The 17,942-nt window shown below is 44.7% G+C and overlaps 1 protein-coding gene across 12 annotated transcripts in view; it reads right to left on the bottom strand.

The window, feature by feature from the left end:
- NCKAP5 (NCK associated protein 5) overlaps positions 1-17,942 on the bottom strand; it is a 970,240-nt gene that overhangs the window by 40,746 nt on the left and 911,552 nt on the right. For 9 of the 12 annotated variants that reach the window (XM_032354091.1, XM_032354093.1, XM_032354100.1 and 6 more), the window contains 3 exons: positions 16,528-16,842; positions 13,629-13,765; positions 10,545-10,677 (listed from right to left, as the gene is read on the bottom strand). In XM_032354091.1, coding sequence (XP_032209982.1) covers positions 10,545-10,677; positions 13,629-13,765; positions 16,528-16,842 — 585 coding nt within the window. Of the gene's footprint in view, positions 1-6,004; positions 6,175-10,544; positions 10,678-13,628; positions 13,766-16,527; positions 16,843-17,942 lie in introns of those variants that run through there. The other 3 variants (XM_032354099.1, XM_032354102.1, XM_032354101.1) reach the window with 2 other exon arrangements.

The raw sequence follows: 17,942 nt of genomic DNA, 5'->3' as shown, positions 1-17,942 counted from the left end.
CTCAACACAGGCTGAAAGAGGGGAGGGGAGATGCTTGCTCCATATCAGTAAGTAAGTTGTGGTCCAAGAAGATACCTGCTTGCTTTCGGTTGAGTATTTGAGACCTTCTGCACCTCTCAAAGATCTCATGGGCATGTGGTACAGTGAATGATGTCAGCACAGCTTTGGGCTTTCCCTAAAAATATTGATCTTGTAGACTTCCTTTCTACCAAATCTTAACTGAGCTTTTTCTAGAAGAGGGGGAATGCCAGGATGGAAAGGGTCAAGACGACATATTATATAGAGCACAGGATGGGCCAAACAAATCAAGATAAAGATTTTTTTTTTTTTTAAGTGAAAAAGCAAAGTGAAAAAAAGACTCTTTAAGATGCTTTTGGGAGCTCATCAAGAGAATCTGGGAGCCAACCACCAACCTTCTCTGCTCTCACAAGATGGAGAGCAAGCTTGGCCAATACCATGGAAAGGATACTGTCTCCTTTTCTAATTAAATTCCTTAAAAGAGTGGGCTGATTTATTCATTTATAATAAAATTCCTGGTCTAATTAAAAATGGGACTCTCTCCCACCTGATCTAGCCTCACTGTATTTCTGATTCCCATGTAATCGAATCTGAAAACAATGATGCTGAGTGATAGCTTGGGATATTGTGAAAATAAATAATAAAGAATGAGAATGCTGCTTGGCTTGTTTAGGAAAAGTTTAAATCACCCTGTTTCTCACTTCGATTGAATTTTAACAACAGATACAGATAATATGATATTTCCTTCAATGAAACTGTATAATTTTGGCTAATTTATGAGAGAGGTTTACCTCTCTGAGGCTTTAGCTTCCCATTATTTTGGCCTGTGGTTTGTAAAGTCTCTGTGCTTCCCTCCCCTCCTCTTGTATCTTTAATCTTAAATTCCAGGAATTGTTCTTTCTTTCAACCCATTTAACAAAATACTGCTCATATTTATTTAGCACTCTGCAGACTGGAAGCCTTGTGACATATAATGTCACATCTGAACTACTCTGGGAGAGGTTGGTAAGGTGGGCATCATATAGCCTATGAAACTAAGGCTCAGAAAAGTCAATACTATTCATCCAGAATCACCAAATCTATTTGCAGAGCCTGACCTAGAACCCAAGAGTCCTAACTCCTGGTTATGAGCATGTCCAACACTTCCAACCAAATGACCATGGCTTTTGTTTCCAGATTCCAAGAAGTTCATAGAGCAGCCAGTAGTGTGATTCACTGAATGATGCTTGACATCTTTTCTTGGCAAAACCCCTGATTGCTACTTGGGAAAGAACCCTGTTCATTTCTGGTTTTGTTTTGCCTGAGCTCATCTGCTTGGCTGTACAGTATGCGTATGTTTCTAGGTTTTTGGCTGGTTGAGGAGGGGCATTTAGGACGGGAGGATATGAGAAATGATCCCTTTCTTTATCCTTGGAGTTTGAGAACAAAACACTCTACATAATTAGGATATATCCATCTCATTTCCCTTCATACCTCAAAGGTTTGCACACTGCATCTCTGTTTTGCACACTATAATAATTACTTCTAGAAAGAGTTACTCCTGAACACTAAGACCCTTCTTTTTCCTACTTACCCCATTTCTTCAACAGGGCTTCCTTTATTGACCCCAGCATTTTTAATCCTGAGATTTATGCTAATCTTCTGAGTCTTAACCATTCAGAGGGAAGGGTTCTGGCAAGAGGCCCTTTCCAAATGTCACTATGTGCTTTTTAGCCAAAAATGAAACTCTAAGGTCCCCAAGGAAACACAAACACCTGTTGGCTATTTTTTTTTTCTTCATTTTCATCTAATTGCAATTTACCTAATTCACTAGAGCAGTGTGAGGATTAACTGTCCTCCAGTTACTTTCAAGTCTGTAAAGGATTTCCGCCTCCTCGGGGCACATGTTTTCTAAGAGAGATAGAAATGAAATACTAATAAGTGATTTAATGTGTAGCAGCCTCAAATAATCTGTGCTCTGTGTTACCATTTTCCACAGTTGGTGTCTCCCTAACACTCTAAGGTGCTTGGAATGGGTTCAACAGCCAAGTGGGAAAGGCCCAGGAGGAAGCATGAACTTCCCTTTCAAAGCCCCTTGGAGGAAGGGCATCTTAACTACTCAGTTAGGTGCTGGGCCAGTTCTGGGGTGCCTGCTGAGTAGGCATAGGATTTGGCTGCTGTCATAACTTGGCACCAATATTTGACAGCTTGTCCTTCTCAGTGACCATTTCTGATGCCTAATGGGTAATCTTCCCTTGGCTTCTTCTCAGTATTGGTGACATTTTGTGCAGGATAATGCTTTGATATTAGGGGCTGCCCTGTGCATTACGGGATGTTCAGCAGCCTTCATGGGCTCCACATATCAGATAGGAGACCGCCCTCCTCTAAGGATGAGAACCCCAAATATCTCCAAAGATTGCCAAATGTCTCAGGGCCACAACCATCCAGTTTGAGAGCCCCTGGGCCACATAATACCTTGTGAACACTCAAGGTATTACTTGGATGACGGACAACCTCTATGAAAAAACCATCCTTAGACACATTCATGGGGCTGTCTTGGAGTCCCAGCAAGCGACTCCTGTGTGAGGCTGAGAGGACACACAGTTTCCCAAATGACGCATTATGCAATTTGCTGCTTATATATTTAGCTTCAGATCCTTCACCCAGCTTTCTTTTGGCCCTGGCAGTCAGAGATGGCTCATTTGCACAGCATTAAGTATTATTTGCTCCCCCTACAGATTCCACAACAACCAGGGATTGGGTTTTTACTTTGCAATTCTACTTTGCAGGCTCGGGTTTAAATGTTTTGGGTTACCAAAGATTCAAACTTGAGAGGGTAGCACTAGGGGTGCTGTGGTAATTATGGGGGGTGTGGAGAATGTCCATCAAAGAGTGACAAACTCGGGGGGGGGGCTTCTCTTCCCTCCAAAATGTCTCATTAGGGTCCAGAATTGGTCTCCCTCTCCTCTGTATCCTGCAGTCCAATTTAATTGAGCGACGGCCTCGCCACGGCACACTGCTCTTTCGACAGGAGGGTAAACTCATTCTGTCCATCATGACATTTGCTTTCTTAAGGGCCTCACAATATGCAGCTTCAATAATTAAATGCAGGTCACATCGCAGCCTCCCTTTTCAAGCCTGTCTGAAGACACAGTGCCTCCCCCCCCCCCCCCCCCCCGCCATGGTTACCTTTGGACCACGTGATTTTCAGAAGCAAATGTTTTTTTGTTTGTTTGTTTATTGTTGTTGTTTGCTGTTTTCCTTTATTGTTGTGCACGAAACTTCTCCCCACTGAAAGCCCCAAACCTCAGCATAGTGCAAATCCCATCTGCACAGCTGAAAGGGCTGTTGGTTTTCTCATGGTGGATAAAGGTGACAGAGAGAAACTTGAGACCCTAGCTACCATAAGGGTTTCAGAGCAGTCTGCTTGTCATGGTCAGTACTTTTCATTTGTCACCTGGGGCAGTTTATTGCTAGGAGATGAATCCCTTGTGTTTTATTGCCTGTGCCCATTTACCTTGAGTTGGGATGAGCTTGTCAAAAATCAAGCAAATCTTGAAAATGACCTAATAAGAGTGAAGTTCCAGGAAGGACTAAGGATAACTCTTACATGGAGTGTCCATCTGAAACCAGAGATTTCTCTGGGGGAACTTGGGAGACATTATAATGAGTTCGGATTTCATCTAACCTAATGCTGATTTTGCACATTACTGCGATTTGTCATCTTTAAGTCATATGCCAGATGAACACTTTAAAATAGATACAACTTTGTGTGAATTTTCTATAAAATAGCAAAATCTGATTGCTCTATTAATAGCCAAAGTCCTTGGCCTTAGGAAGGCCGGGTGGCAGCGTTTTTAAAATTCATCATCTCTGCATAATTAGTTGTGAATCTCTAAATATTCAAGCTGAGGAATTAACCGGGAGCTGGAGCTGTTACCCTTCAGGGTCCCTTTTAATATTGTTCCACAGTCATCATTTCCTTGTGTTTTTCTAATTACTGCAAAACCAATTGTTTTTAACTCAACAGCCTTCGCTCTTTGTAATTTGTTGAATGTAATCACCTTCAAAGGAAGAAAATGTACTTCTTGTTCAGGAAATTGGGTTTTTTTGGATGAGCATCATGAGGTGGCTGTCGGACCCTGGTCCTGAAGCTTTACTTATATGACCTGATCATTACATTTTGAGGGTCTGGGGCTCAAGGAAGGAGGGGGTGCTCATGAAAGTGAGCTCAAAATTGGGTTCCATAGACCCCAATGGGCTTTCATTGGGAGAAGTAGATTTGTGAAAACTACAAAGAAGTATCAATTCAGCCTCCTTATGCTGAGAAGCCCACAGTATGGCCTTGGGCAGTAGACGACACTGTGTAGGGTACCTGACAGTCTTCTCACTCAGATGAAGCTTCAGGTGTAGTCTGATCAGAAGCATCCAGGGAGCAGTGTTATGTCACTAACCTGGCCCCAACCACCCACGTCCAGGGCTGGTGTGGACACTGAGCAAGTGGTGAAAGAGCCAACATGAACTAGTTTAGAGGTCAAGTCTCTTCTTTGCTTTTCTTCTTTTGCCAATCTTGCTTATCCACTAACCAGTGGATATTTTCAAAGAACAAATATGGCAAGAACCAAAGTTCTTAATCTTGATTTGTCTCTTTCAGATCTCAAGGGTATGATGCATTTTCATCAATAAGAATGACTCTTTGTGACCATAACTCCTAAACGGGGGCAGAGATTATGAAAATCAAGCCAGGCTGCATGGAGCCATTGAAAGGGAGTAAGAAAGCAAAAGTTTCTTATTGGCCTCCACAGCCAATAAGATTCATTGCTTTCTCTAGCACAGCCCTCAGCTGTATCTAACTGCTCTGGGTCTTTCTTCCTCTGGACAAGGTATGGCCCAAATGGATGAAGGATGTGTGTGTGTGTGAGAAGCTAAATAAGGCCTTAACCAGTTGTATGAGTTAGTTGCAATTTTATTCAATATTCGTGATGTTGCTTAACATTTATTAAACAAGTATGGTGTGCTAGGCCCTGTGTTAAGTGCAGAAAATGAACAAGGAGCGATCTTGGCATTAGTGAGAGAGTTGAACATGCAAAGAAGAAAGTATAACCTCAAATTTAGTGGCAGAACTAAATTCAGGGCATTACAGGAGAACAGATAGGGAAGAGTAATTTGGGCATGGCTGATGGAGGGATATCTGAGAAGACTTCCACCATGGAGGAGGTAAAGTCTGAACTGAAACTTAAAGACTAAGTAGAAGTTATATGAAGGTTAGAGAAGATAGGTGTTGGTATGTAGGACATTTCAGGAAGTGAGACCACTTCGTGGTCTCACCAAGGAAGCAAAGCTAAGGAAGACCATAACAGCATCCTGTAGCCAGGATATAAGGGAGCAGTCTGATATCACATGAAGTTTAAAACAGGAAATGGAAAAATATAAAGTCAGAAAGGCAAGGCCAAGATGGGTTCTGTGGACCTTGTAGAGGAGGAGACTGGATTTTGTCTGTGGGTAATGGAGAGTTCTAGAAGAGTTTCCAGTAAAAGGTACAATATGAGAGGCATGAAGGTGGTGGAGATTATGCATTTAGGGGAGAAGGGGCTGGCAGTGGGCAAGGAACAAAGGGAGGCAGTAGGCTATGTAGGTTCACGAAGGCACTGCTGGAGCACGGGTGGAGGGGTTAAAAAGAGGAAATATTCAAGAAGTATAAGGGGAGGGAAGCCAGCAGGATCTCAGGACAGCCAGAATATAGGAGGTGAGAGAAGAAAGAGTCAAGGCAAATTAGCTTCATAGACTATATTCTTAAAGGAATGGAGAGACTGCCAGTTGAGACAGAGAGTCTGGGAGGCAGAGATTTCTAGAGGGAAAAAGAAATGTGTCAGTTTGGCCTTTTGCCTTTGAGATACCTGGTGGGGCTGGTGATGGCAGGGGGTTGGGGGACAGCCTGGTAGATGAGTTAGAAGCTAGGGAGATAAGCATTGGCTAGGGATTATTATTTGACTTTTTACTAATCAGGTCCAGCACGTTCAGCGAGGGGTGAGACTCCACTGGCCTCCCTTCCTCCTGCGACTGGAACTCCATTGTTCCAACTCCCTGGGTCTTGACTCGTCCGACATCCTGCTGGTGGTTTGCTCTCTTTCCCCTTCCCTTTCCACCTCGGTCCCTTGCTCATGCCTTGTCAAGGCCCTGCCCACAGGAAAGAGGTGGGAATGTTTGTTAGGCCCAGCTTGGCAAATTAGAGTGGGCAGCTCTGTGGAAACAAAGCCACAAAATAACTTCTGTCTGAAACCTCACCCGCTGGGCCACCTACCCAGCTCTTAAATCCTGCCCCTGCCGCTCGCTGCTAACAACCTAGGCTTTTCGAACATATTTCAAAATTAAGCTAAAGAAACTAACCTTGAAAGAAAAGACATGTATTTACTTTAGCGTTTGATGAGCCTGTAGGCAGGGTTTTAGAAAGTAGGTTTCTAAGGCCACATTCAGTGTGATTCAAAGAAGCAAGTGGGCAGGAGAAACCAGGGAATGTGGGGTCACAGGATACTGTGTTTGAAAGGAAAGCCTCCTCCCACCCCCGCTCCCTGGACCTGCTGTGATTAGCAGGGCAAGTGGCTAATGACTGAGCAGTGGCCTGGGGCTGGGGGATGGTGGGGAGGGCCTGTGGTGACAGGCAGAGATCCCTGACTGAGCTTTTCCTACAAGCCACAGAGAGACGGATTGCCACTGTCAACTGCCCCTCTCTACCTGCGGGAAATTTCAAGGGCCCAGGGAGAGAGGGCGTGTTTGAGAAAGGACAACTATCTTGGAGAACATCCACATAAGGCTTCCAGCTCAACCAGCGATTCCATTCTGCAGGTTGGGGACCTCTATTATAAAATCATGTTACAGGGTATGGGGGGAGGAGGGGGGGTGGGAGGAAGAACACTGTCACAGGTTCACGTGGTGAAAGCCAGGCAAAATGGTGACTGGCAGGTGTACCCAGGACACACACTCCTTGTACTGTTTTTCTCTGATTCATTTCTATTTCTTTTCAGATCCAATTTGTCAGCATTTAAAAAGTTCCTGGTGGTGAGTCCACCCTACCTGCCCCTTCCTAGGGCTTGTTGGAAGCCTGTAGGTGCCCACGGCCATGCTGGCTGTCTGCACATGTTCTTTCTTCCTGGCAGCTCTGTCATCAGCCAGGGCTGAGCTGCGGCCGGCTCAGTCAGCGTGTGTGGATGACAGAGCTCTGGCAACAGATTCACTATTAAAAGCAGAGGGCAGGTGCCTGGCTGGAGGAAAAGCATCTTTTTGCTGGTGGGATGCTTCTGGAGTTAGTCTACCTAGCCCTTGGCTTCTTATCCAAAGAAGCACCGTTCACCCTGAGGGCAACAGAATGGAAGAAGCTCCTCCTCTCAAATAAGGATTTGCTCCGGTTCAAGGGAATAGGATAAACAAAATGAGTATATTGAGAAAATGACCCAGGCTAAGATTCACTGCCATTTGCGAAAAGGGCAGAAAGAAAAGTCAAAGGAACAAGTTCACTCTTCACCAGGTTCCCTAGGTGTCTCCTACTGTGTATTCCTGATTGTTTTGCAGGACTTACTCAAACAAAGCAATGTTAAAATGTGAACTCTAGGGGCGCCTGGGTGGCTCAGATGGTTAAGCATCTGCTTTCAGCTCGGGTCATGGTCCCAAAGCCCTGGGATTGAGCCCTGGATCGGGCTCCCTGTTTGGCCAGGAGCCTGCTTCTCTCTCCCCTTCTACTGCTCCCCCTGCTTGTGCTCTCTCACTCTCTCTGTCGGATAAATAAATAAAATCTTAAAAAAAAAAAAAAGTGAACCCTAAGATAAGTTTTTCATATTCTAGCACTTGTTCACTGGCACAGATTGTCTTATTTCCTTTTTCAAGATGTTTTCAAATTGCCGTTGGACCATTCCTCCTCGCCTCTCCCACTTCCTTCCTTCCGCCCCTCACTGGAAACCCACTGCCAGAGGTAGAGACAGACAACTGAAGATGAAGATTTTATCCCTCTTTTGAGTCATGAGCCACATACGGAATCAAGGAATTCCCCCTTCACTCCCACATCTTTCTTTACCTACCTCCTAAGACACCACGCTCCCCTGGCTTTCCTCCTTCATAGTCTCCCTCTTTTCTCCCTGACCTGTAAACATGGGACGATGGGATTCTCCCTCTATCAACACTCCCTCCCCTCCTGACCTCACCTGGACCCTGTGTATGCAGACACTCAAAGTTACATTTCCAGACCAGACCTGATCTGCTGAGCTCCAGATGCCCATAGCACATGCCTACTCACCATCTCCACCTGCTCCACAGGCAGCGAGCACGGAGCATGTGCAAGATTCCCCCCCACCCCCAACCCTACCCACCCCCAACCCTTCCCCATTTCAGTCAGCAGAGAGTTGTCCCTTCCAGGACCCGAACACTGAAGCCATCCTAGACCCTGCTATTTCCTCTACCCCCACCCTCTAATCTATCAATAATTGTGTTGTCTTTTTAATTAGATCTGGAATCAGCCCATTCTCACTCTGTGTTGTATGTGCCGCATGTGGTGAGAAACTCTTAAGAAAGCAGCAAAAATTAAATCTAAAAATCTAAAAATTCTGCTTCTTGCCCTACTAGCCATAGTTCAAGTGCTTATGGGCCATGTGTATCTTGTGGCTCTGGTACTGGCCAGCAGCGCTCACTCCTTTCACCAAGACCACCCTGCCCCGGCCACTAAACATCTCTTGCGTGAGTGACTAATACTAATTATAGCCCCTGAGGTGATGTTGCTCCTTCAGCCTTCACCAGCTGGTAGCCAGAGAAATCCTTTGGGAACATCTTAGGTTATGCTGCTTCTTTGCTCAAAGTCATCCAAAAGCTCCCATGCATGTCTAGCAAAGTCTTCAGAATGGCAAGGAAGCCCTTATGAGCTCTAGCTCCTTTTACTTGTCTGACCTCATCAGCCCTTCCCCTTCCAAACTGCTCTCGGGACAGCCACACTGGCCTCCTGCTGCCCCCGCCTCCAGGCTTCCGCACTGGCTCTTCCCTCTGCTGAGTATGCTCTTCCCCCAGATGGCCTCCCGGTTCATTCCCTCTCCTCCTTTCCTCCTTCCAATCTCGAACACCACCTTCTCCGTGAGACTTGTTCAGATCGCTTTTTAAAATGTGAACCCTGCCCCTCTCACCAGCAGTCCTGCCCTCCCCTATGTACCCGACCCCTCTTCACTTTGTTTTCTCCACAGCACTCATCTCTTTTCAACAAATGATAGACATTCACTAGTTAATCATATCTGTTGTCTACTCTCCAGCAGGAAATTTTGTCTAGTTCCTCACTGCTGGAAAACTGGCCCAGAGGAGGCCTGCCATAAATATTTGTTCAATAAATAAATGGAGTTTTAGAGCTGGAAGGAGCCCTGGAAATATTCTTGGATGAAGCAGCTGAAGGTTAATGAGGTGAAATTAGTCACTGTGGACCCACGATAAGTTCAAGGGAGGAACTGGACCAACAGTCCCTAGGTGTCTTCACTGGGCAGTCCCTGATTAAGACTTCCCTTTCCACCATCTTTGCCACAACCAGACAGAGAGCCAATGTGGACACCAACCTAACTGCAAAGCCAGGGGTATTTTATCACTTTTTTCTTGGTAAGCCTTTGTATCATTTTACCATTGGACCTTCTTCTCTGGTAACTTGTAGAAAGCAAGGAACCAGGTGGAGGCTCGGGCTAATGGCTATTCTTACCCCCATATGTCCCAATGCCAAGACTCTTGGAAAACTGTAAACACACATGGTTGCTGGGATTTCCCTACAGCAATTTATCAGTCTTGTTTAAAAAAGAAACAAACAAACAACAAAATCATGTTTTCATCATATAATTGCTAAATTAGTATTTGAAAAAAAGCTGATGAGCATGAACAAAATGATTCTCCACTGCATCACTGAAATATTTCTGACAATCCAGTGTAGATAAGAAGGAAAGTGGACCCCAGATCCCACTCTGAATTAGGGGTTCATCTGTCCTCCTACAGCTGTAAGGAAAAGCCATCTGAATATACACATTTTTAAATGCCTTGGGATGACAGTTCTTCTGCTGCCAATTCTGATTCAAAAAGAAAGTACAGTGAGCGAGTTTGAGCTTCATAAACAGACCTGTTCATAACAGTCCGGCTCACAGGTGCAGAGCTACACAGCATGATATTAGCAAAAAGCCTGGAAGACTCCATCCATGGCTCACTGGACGATTTAACTTGCCAGAGGATGTAATTAAGAACAAAGTTATCTTTCTAGTCGTTCCTTCATTACTCAGATAACTCAATTGGAGACTTTTTGGGAGATGCCAGATTTGGAAATAAAATCCTTACAGACGGCACTGAAATGTCATGAAGATTATACCAGAAAACAAATTGATGCACATAGACAATCTTCTGAACATACCAGAAAATTAGATCTCAGGAGAGATGTGGGGCTCAGATGTAAAATCAAGGGTAGGGGCGGAGGCAGAGTACAGCGAAAGACGCAATCAGCGGCTTCCGGGAGAGAGAGGAGCCCCGGAAGAGCCGGTGCTCCCGCAAGTTACCTTGGGTGGCGCTCTTCATTGCTTTCACTAACTTGGCCCTTCCAGCTCCAAAACCATTATCTCCATAGTCCAGGTCACTGTCACTAGCACTGCCAGCACTGGCAGAGTACGCACACATTCTGGGTACCTTGTCCTAAATAAGTAATACGAGACCGTTAAGATTATTCACGCAAGTCGAATGTGGGAGAAGATCCTGCGAGGATGGGACACGGTTCAGATGGGCTGTGACGCAGTCGCCGTGTGCGCAGAATTCCATTCCACTGCCCCACCCCCAAGAACAGCTCTGCCTTTCCTGTCTGTCCATTTACTGGAGCTGCAGGTGCAGGGCTGCGCTAACGAAGCCATTGACCACTCTGCCATAGTCCCAGGCCCAGGAAAGACGTCATAGCTACCCGCTCTGCATTTTGTACACTTACTTCTTTAGGGGGGTCTTATTTTTCTCAAGTGCTTATTATGAGCTGCTGTTCCAAGCCTAATCGCTTATTTGCTTAACTGATCTCATCACTGGCTTTCAAGTATCAGAGGGTATGGGGAAAAAAATCAACCTTGAGAACAAAAGAATGAATGCTTGCCTGATTTATGATTTCCTTCTATCCCTTGAAAGGACAGGGGCCTTTAGGAAAGTATGCTACTGCTAACCCTATATACTCCTCACATCCACTGGAGGTTGACGGGTTGAAGGACCCAGTCTCCACTCTTGCTCGCAGGTACACACAGCCTGACCCTTGAGTTGTCACTGGTGTGGCGATAAGGCTCTGTCAGGAATTGCTGAGGTGGTCGATGCTGTATAAACAGTATCTCCCTTTGTGCACAGAATCAGAACCCTAGATCTGGGATTGCAGTTTGGTGTACAGAATTATAAAAGAATGTCTTTTAGGTCTGCAGGCTGCCCTGTTAGAACCGGTTATTCCCCACCCATCCCAGACAGTTCCAGTCTTTTAAAGTTTCTAAAGTCTGTTTGGGAGGGTGTCATTCGGTAGGAAATCATAAAAACACACTTTAGGATGTAAATCCCCTCATCTGGAGTTGTAAGTACAAGCTGCTACTCATTCCTTTGTTCCTTTTTTCATTGACTCATTCATTCACCCATTCAACAGATGTCTGTGGAGTGCCTATTCTCTGCTAGGAGGAGGGAGAGGCTCTGGAGGTTTCGGGGCTCAATATGTGGGATACTGATAGTCCAGCAAGGATGCTATTCATGGGGTGCTAGGGGAGCCCCACGTCTTAGAGTTCTGGCACGGCCCCAGTAACACTTTCTGCAGTAGGATGAGCTGAATCTCTTCATCCCTCCATTCAACAAACCCTAATGGAGCCAGGCCCTGGGCTGGGTGCTAGAATTATAAGCTAACTCTTGCTTCCAACTTTCTTCCCCTGGCAGTCCGCAAAGCAGGTTTCTAAGTTCCGATTCACAGTGGTGACTCTCTCAAATCAGAACGAACTTTCCAGTGGGCAGACCTGGGCAGGGTGATGAGGGAGAGAACCCCAGAGAGGTGTCTGTGCTGCCGGGCAGGTATGCTGGGTGAGGAGTGTCCTGCCATCACATGTAGCAGGAAGGCTCTCACCTGGCCCGCTGTTGTTTTTGTAATTATTATTATTTTTACTTTCTTGGATTTGCCTGAACCCCTTTGCCATTGTCACTACCTGTTGTTTTTGAACGATTTCCCCCACTGACTCTGGGTGTCTTTAGGGTTTTCTCAACTCTCCGGTTCCCAAAGCAAGCCCAGAGTTCTTAGAACAGGGTTTCTCAAAGTATTTTCCATGGCCCAGCAGCATCGGCATCACCTGGGAATTTGTTAGAAATATTTGGACTTCAACTCATCAGTACCAAGTCAGACATGGCATGAATGGATGTGGAGCCTCCGTGTGGTTCTGATGCCCACTCATGTTTGGGAACCACTGCTTTAACACTTTTTTGTCTAAACTAAAGCATGATAGACTACACTGTTTTACTCTTTTGCCTCCTAGGCTCCTGCCTTGAAGAGTCTGCCATTCTGAGTGTCAGACATGGAATTCTAGTCTGAGGGAGAGGGCCAAGTTCTAGTCCCGACTCCTGAGTACAGACCCTGAATATGGTCTAGCATCTCTCTGGAGTTGTGTTCTCTGCTGTAAATTGAGGCTATGGGCCCCGAGAATTTCTTTCCCTACTTGTCCATGAGTCCATACTGAGGGGCTAAAGGCTGAAAGAAGGTCCGGCCCCATTGGTTGTGGGGGACCCAAGATGTGGCCTGATCTGGGTATTTTTCATCATAGTTGAAAGAAACTCTACTAGAAAGAGCAATGGGGGCTCCTAATGCAAGGACCGGAAGAGACAAAGGCAGCAGGAGTGAGAAGAGTTAAGGAAGGGCGGGGAAGCTCTGGTAATTGATCCATATGTTCTTCTCCCCACCCTTCTCACTGCCGGGTACCAACAAAGAGCCTGAAGGGGCCAACCCAGGACAAGTTGAGAAATAGTGAACAGGGTGAATATGGCCCAGGTAACCAGCTGGAGGGGTAAAGAGGAGGAAGCACAGAAGGGAATACCACGTAACCCTGAGGAACAACAGAAATAACCCTGAGCTGTGAGCAACTTCCTAGGTCCAATCACATGTCAGGAGGCCTATGTGTGCCATCTCAGGGTGGAGGAAGATCTCCCAGCAAAAATGGTAGAGACTGAAGAGACACAGGTCTCATTGACACTGGCAAGTCATTTGACTACTCTGGGGTATAATTATACCTCCTTTACCTGTCTCACAGGAATGAGGTGAAGGTTAAAAAAAAAAAAAAAAAAAGTAAGGATAAGGTCATGAAAAAGTGTCATTATATCATTCTCAATGGTACTCTCGTGGCTTGGGAAAGTGAGTGCCCATTGTGTAACATCTAATCTGGGCAGAGCTTCCATGCCTCAAGAACCTAGGGGCAGATCTGTGGAAGCATTTCAATTCCTCCCAACAGTCCATGGTGTTCCTTAACAATGCAAGGAAGAAGGTGAGCCTTGGGCCTTAGTTTTTATTCACTGAGCCAATGACAAATTTGATGCCAAAATTGAATCTGTCGTTGAAGGGTTTAAGGAAGTCATTTTTCACCATCAGGGCAATACTCCCTTACCTGGGTCTCAGCTGTGGGGCCTTCACCCCCCCAGTCTGGAAGCTGCTCGCTTGTAATGGTGTTTTCGGTATATTCAAATGACGAGCAGGTCTGAGGCCTTGGCTCTGCTTCATTCTGCTTTTGGGAATTGATTTTTCCTAAATGAGAAAATATACATGAAATCACAATCTGCTTCCTTCAACTCTTTACAAGTTTAGGGAGGGAAGTGAGAGAGACATTCAGCATTAATAAAAAAGGCTCAAATACAGTCAGAGCTGGGTATCTCAACATTCTGTAAGTCTGTGTTAACCAAAACATCCACACTGCATAGCTAGGGATATCTATCGAGGGTGTCCATCTTGGAGAGCTGGAGGCAAACTCTTCCACAAAACGCTGACAGACTTTTCATGTTACGAAGGGGTCAGCGGGCATACCCTTTGAGAAACACCCATTCCTCCTCAAATAGTGTTGATCATCAAATAATAAACAGGTTTCCTTTTGGGAGCACTTCTCAGAGCCCCCATTCCACTACTGAAAAATTGTCGTGATGTCCAAAGAAACGACTTGAACTAGAAGCCCTAAATAATACATCCTACGTTGAAGATATTACTACAAATTTAGAGATAAAAGTCTTTTCCAGATCTTTTTTTTTTTTAAGGATTCCTATTTAGAGTTTAAGTGTATTCTGAGAATGTTACGTTGTCTGATTTCAAAAGCAGACCTTTCTCCCATGCTTCTTTTGAGCTTAACTTCTGATAATAAAGGGAAAGAAGAAGAAGACAATGACGACGACGACGAAGCAGCAGCAGCAGCAGCCCTTCTCAAACATACTTGGGCAGGGAACCCTTATTTTCCTAGAATACCCATGACGGTCATTCCCAGTACGCTCGGAATGTGGCCTGGGCAACTCTGTTCTTAAAGACCTCGCGCAGCAGGACTCTCAAGCTTTTACGTGCCTACACTTCAGCTGAGCTTTTGTGAATTTACAGTGTCTGAATGAGGAGGTCTAGAGTGCCGGTCTGAGGTTCCGCATTTCCAGAAAGCTCCAGGGGTGATCCTGATGCTGCTAGCCTATGCATCCCACTTTGAGTAGTGAGGGTGTCATTAGCAGGGACTGATTAAAGAAAGTTCCCCCATTACCCTTAATAGTAGATTAACCTGCAGAGTGAATTCTCTCCTCAGGCCCAAAAGGAGAACCACTGTTATTATGCTCCATCCTCAGTGATTACCAACAGGACGTGCTGTGCGACAACCTCTCCACAGCATTTTGCTCCTGAGGAGGAGCGAAGTCACTGAATTTTCGTCAGCACTGTGAGACTTGTAACAGTTCCTTCTATTTTTCATTATGCGGGAAAGTGAAAAACCAGGTGAAAGGCAGGCATGAGACAGGAAGGGACTCCTCTCAGCGAAAATAACCTCACTTTGTTCCAGCCAGTCCTCCATTCCCTGAGTTTTCAAGTGAGTCGCCCAGGGCCACAGAGAAAAGAGCAGCCTTGGAAAGGCGGGCCCGCGTCTGGACCACAGTGTAGCTCTCATTTGGTAGACAGGCAGCTGCGGGGTGGGGACCCCAGTAATACCCTATGGCTCTGTTAACCTCACTCTCTGCATATACTTTTCTTCTTCTTCTTCTTTTTTTACAACCCTTCATGACAATTTAATTAAGACACAAACCTCCAAAAACCATCACGGTGAGTATTAGCAGCAAGATCAGAACAATCTCCTTCCAATCCCCTTCTTATGAAGCAATTCAAGGCTTGTGGTTTCTATTCAATTTGTTATAATGACAGTGTTTAATCATGAAGTCTACTCGGCAGCCCGCTGCTGAATTGAGGTCACACATGTGACTATTCAAGCATGGAGCACATAATCTATAACTAAGATTTCGCCCCTGAATCTCTAGAGGCTGTGTCATTAATTAACAATGCGTTTATTTAAAAAATAATATGCATTGCAGCCCTCCGAAATGTAGCCTTGGCTCGGAATGAGCCTAAGTTTGTGATGAAACATTCATGGTAGTTGGTATTGTATGAAGAACTCAGCCATGAGAATAGCTCAATCACATTTATTCGAAGATATTTAATTAAAAGTCTTCTTTTCTAATTTCTCAAAAGCCGACAGGATAATTTCTACTTCTGGCTCCTTTCTAGTCATCAAGTCATAAAAGAGAGTCTTTAGAGTTCTAGTTTAGATGCTTATGCATGTCATAAATGCAATGTAAGCTGTGCAAGTTAAAAATTATTTAGTATCATCCTGCACTGCAATAAATATTTTTAATCCTGAGGGAACAATGAAAAAACTCTGACCCTTAGCCTGGTCCTATCTTGAATCATGGAAGCTTGTTTCAATTGACTGTGACGAAGGGGTGAGGGGTGCCTCTCAGCAGGAGGCTCATTCCACTCTATTGCATTTAATGCACAAACTACCCCTGGTATATCAAACGAAGCTTTTTATAGATCAACATATAAATATATTTGAGCAGGACAGGAATATGTCAGAAGACATACATTTCTGGTTAGAGGGCAAACAACAATTCCGCTAAATTTATGTCTCAGGCCTAAACTGGTCTATATTCAGAGTTAGGTTTTAAAAGAGAAACTCCTATATGTATGTTGTGTGGGCCTTTTCTTTTTTTCCCCATCAGTTTATATTTCCATATACCTATGCTTAAGTGCTTGTTTCCTTTCCATGTGTGTATATCCCGTGCTGTAATACTAAGAGCCCATAATGTTTAACACGTGTCTTTTTACTTTTTGTTTGAGGACCTACAGAGATTTTCACACACCCACATTCCCATTGGGTAGAGGTCACTGACTGATCTCCTGGTGGAAACCTTTCCTGCTGCCTGTTTTCCATTTTTTGTCAGCAAGTGCATTATTTCGGTGTGGAAACAGTCTGATTTGGAAGGTCGAAGGCGGTTTACCTGAGGAAGCTGGTTTGGGGAGGCGACTCTCAAGAGGCCGTATGGCCCTGGTGGTCATGATGGGGTCGGATGTGGAATGAACAATGGCATTATCTGCAGAGGGCTGGCTGTCTGCAGAGGAAGGCACTTCTCTTTCAAGGGTTTGAGCTCTGATGGAAGAAGCAGCACAGAGTGCCGGCTGGAGAGACAGGGTGGGCTCGGTGTCCTCTGGGAAGTCTGGGTGGCACAGATACCGCCCTGTGGAGCGATTTCCCGAGTCTGGGAGTGGGAAGGTTCCAATCCCACTGTCCAGCGTCCTCATCAGGCAGTTGGATTCTAGACAGAATAACATAGTGAGGATTAGAGAAGGCTCACATACAAGGATAAAAGGATCGTGAGCATTAGTCTCTGATCTGGAGGAAGGGGGATATCTAAAAGGAAGAAATTCTTCTAATGGCGTAGTAAGTTTGAAGTGAGTGGCATCACACCGACGTTTAGTTGAACATGGAAATATTCCCTTCACATAATATGAGGGAAGACAGCCAGCCATTACTGGCATTAAGACTCACATGTGCTTATACCCTGGATGGCTCACTAGAGTTATCACAGAAAAAAAAAAAAATCATTAGAGACCAAAAATGATTTTTGGTCACCTTTATTTCAATTGGAAATCATATGACTTCAACAAATTAGGTGAAATTTATTAATCAAAATACGATGAGTAATGAGCACACATAACACATTGAAGTGATGTCCTCACAGAGGTAATTATGCATCTCTTACATGAATTATCATCCACCTGACAGCTAACTCAGTATCTGTCCTCTCAATTTAACTGTGAGGGCAAGTAGTGCACATGCTCTAAAGGTCATTCCAAAAGGTACCTTACCCATGATATTACCACTGTATCACGTGGGCTTCATCTGACCCAACTGCCATTTGAAGTCAATTTCTTGAGAAGACTACAGAGTCACTGCCTGTCTTACCCCCTTACTTCACCCAATGACACAACCCATCAGTACCTGTTGGATTTCTTGTCACTTCCAGAGATCCCTGAAACTATTATTCCCTAAAATAAATCAAGTTGATTTCACTGCACGTGTGTAACATTTTCTGATGTGTCTCATCTTTAAGAAACTTTATATACAGGCAGAAATACAATACTGGCAAAAATGATTACGTATTTGATTTCTGAAATGGTTGATCCAAGCCGATGAGACAACTTCCTAGTTCTGCTCATCGCTCCCAAAGTCTCCTATTTATATGATAATTCTAGAATAAAACCTTCTTAATAAAGTTTTGTATCAGATTCTTACAGTTCTAAGACTTAAGAAACACTTAGTACCCTATTGGGCATGGTGGCAGATATAACAGAATATGGCATACTCTTTGCATCGAGATGCTCAACAGCTAACATTTTAGTGGTGCTTTTATGG

This window comes from Mustela erminea, chromosome 8 (assembly GCF_009829155.1).
Source record: "Mustela erminea isolate mMusErm1 chromosome 8, mMusErm1.Pri, whole genome shotgun sequence".
NCBI lineage: Eukaryota > Metazoa > Chordata > Mammalia > Carnivora > Mustelidae > Mustela > Mustela erminea.
The sequence above is the reverse complement of the archived record's forward strand: the minus strand, read 5'-3'. Positions and strand labels throughout refer to the sequence as shown.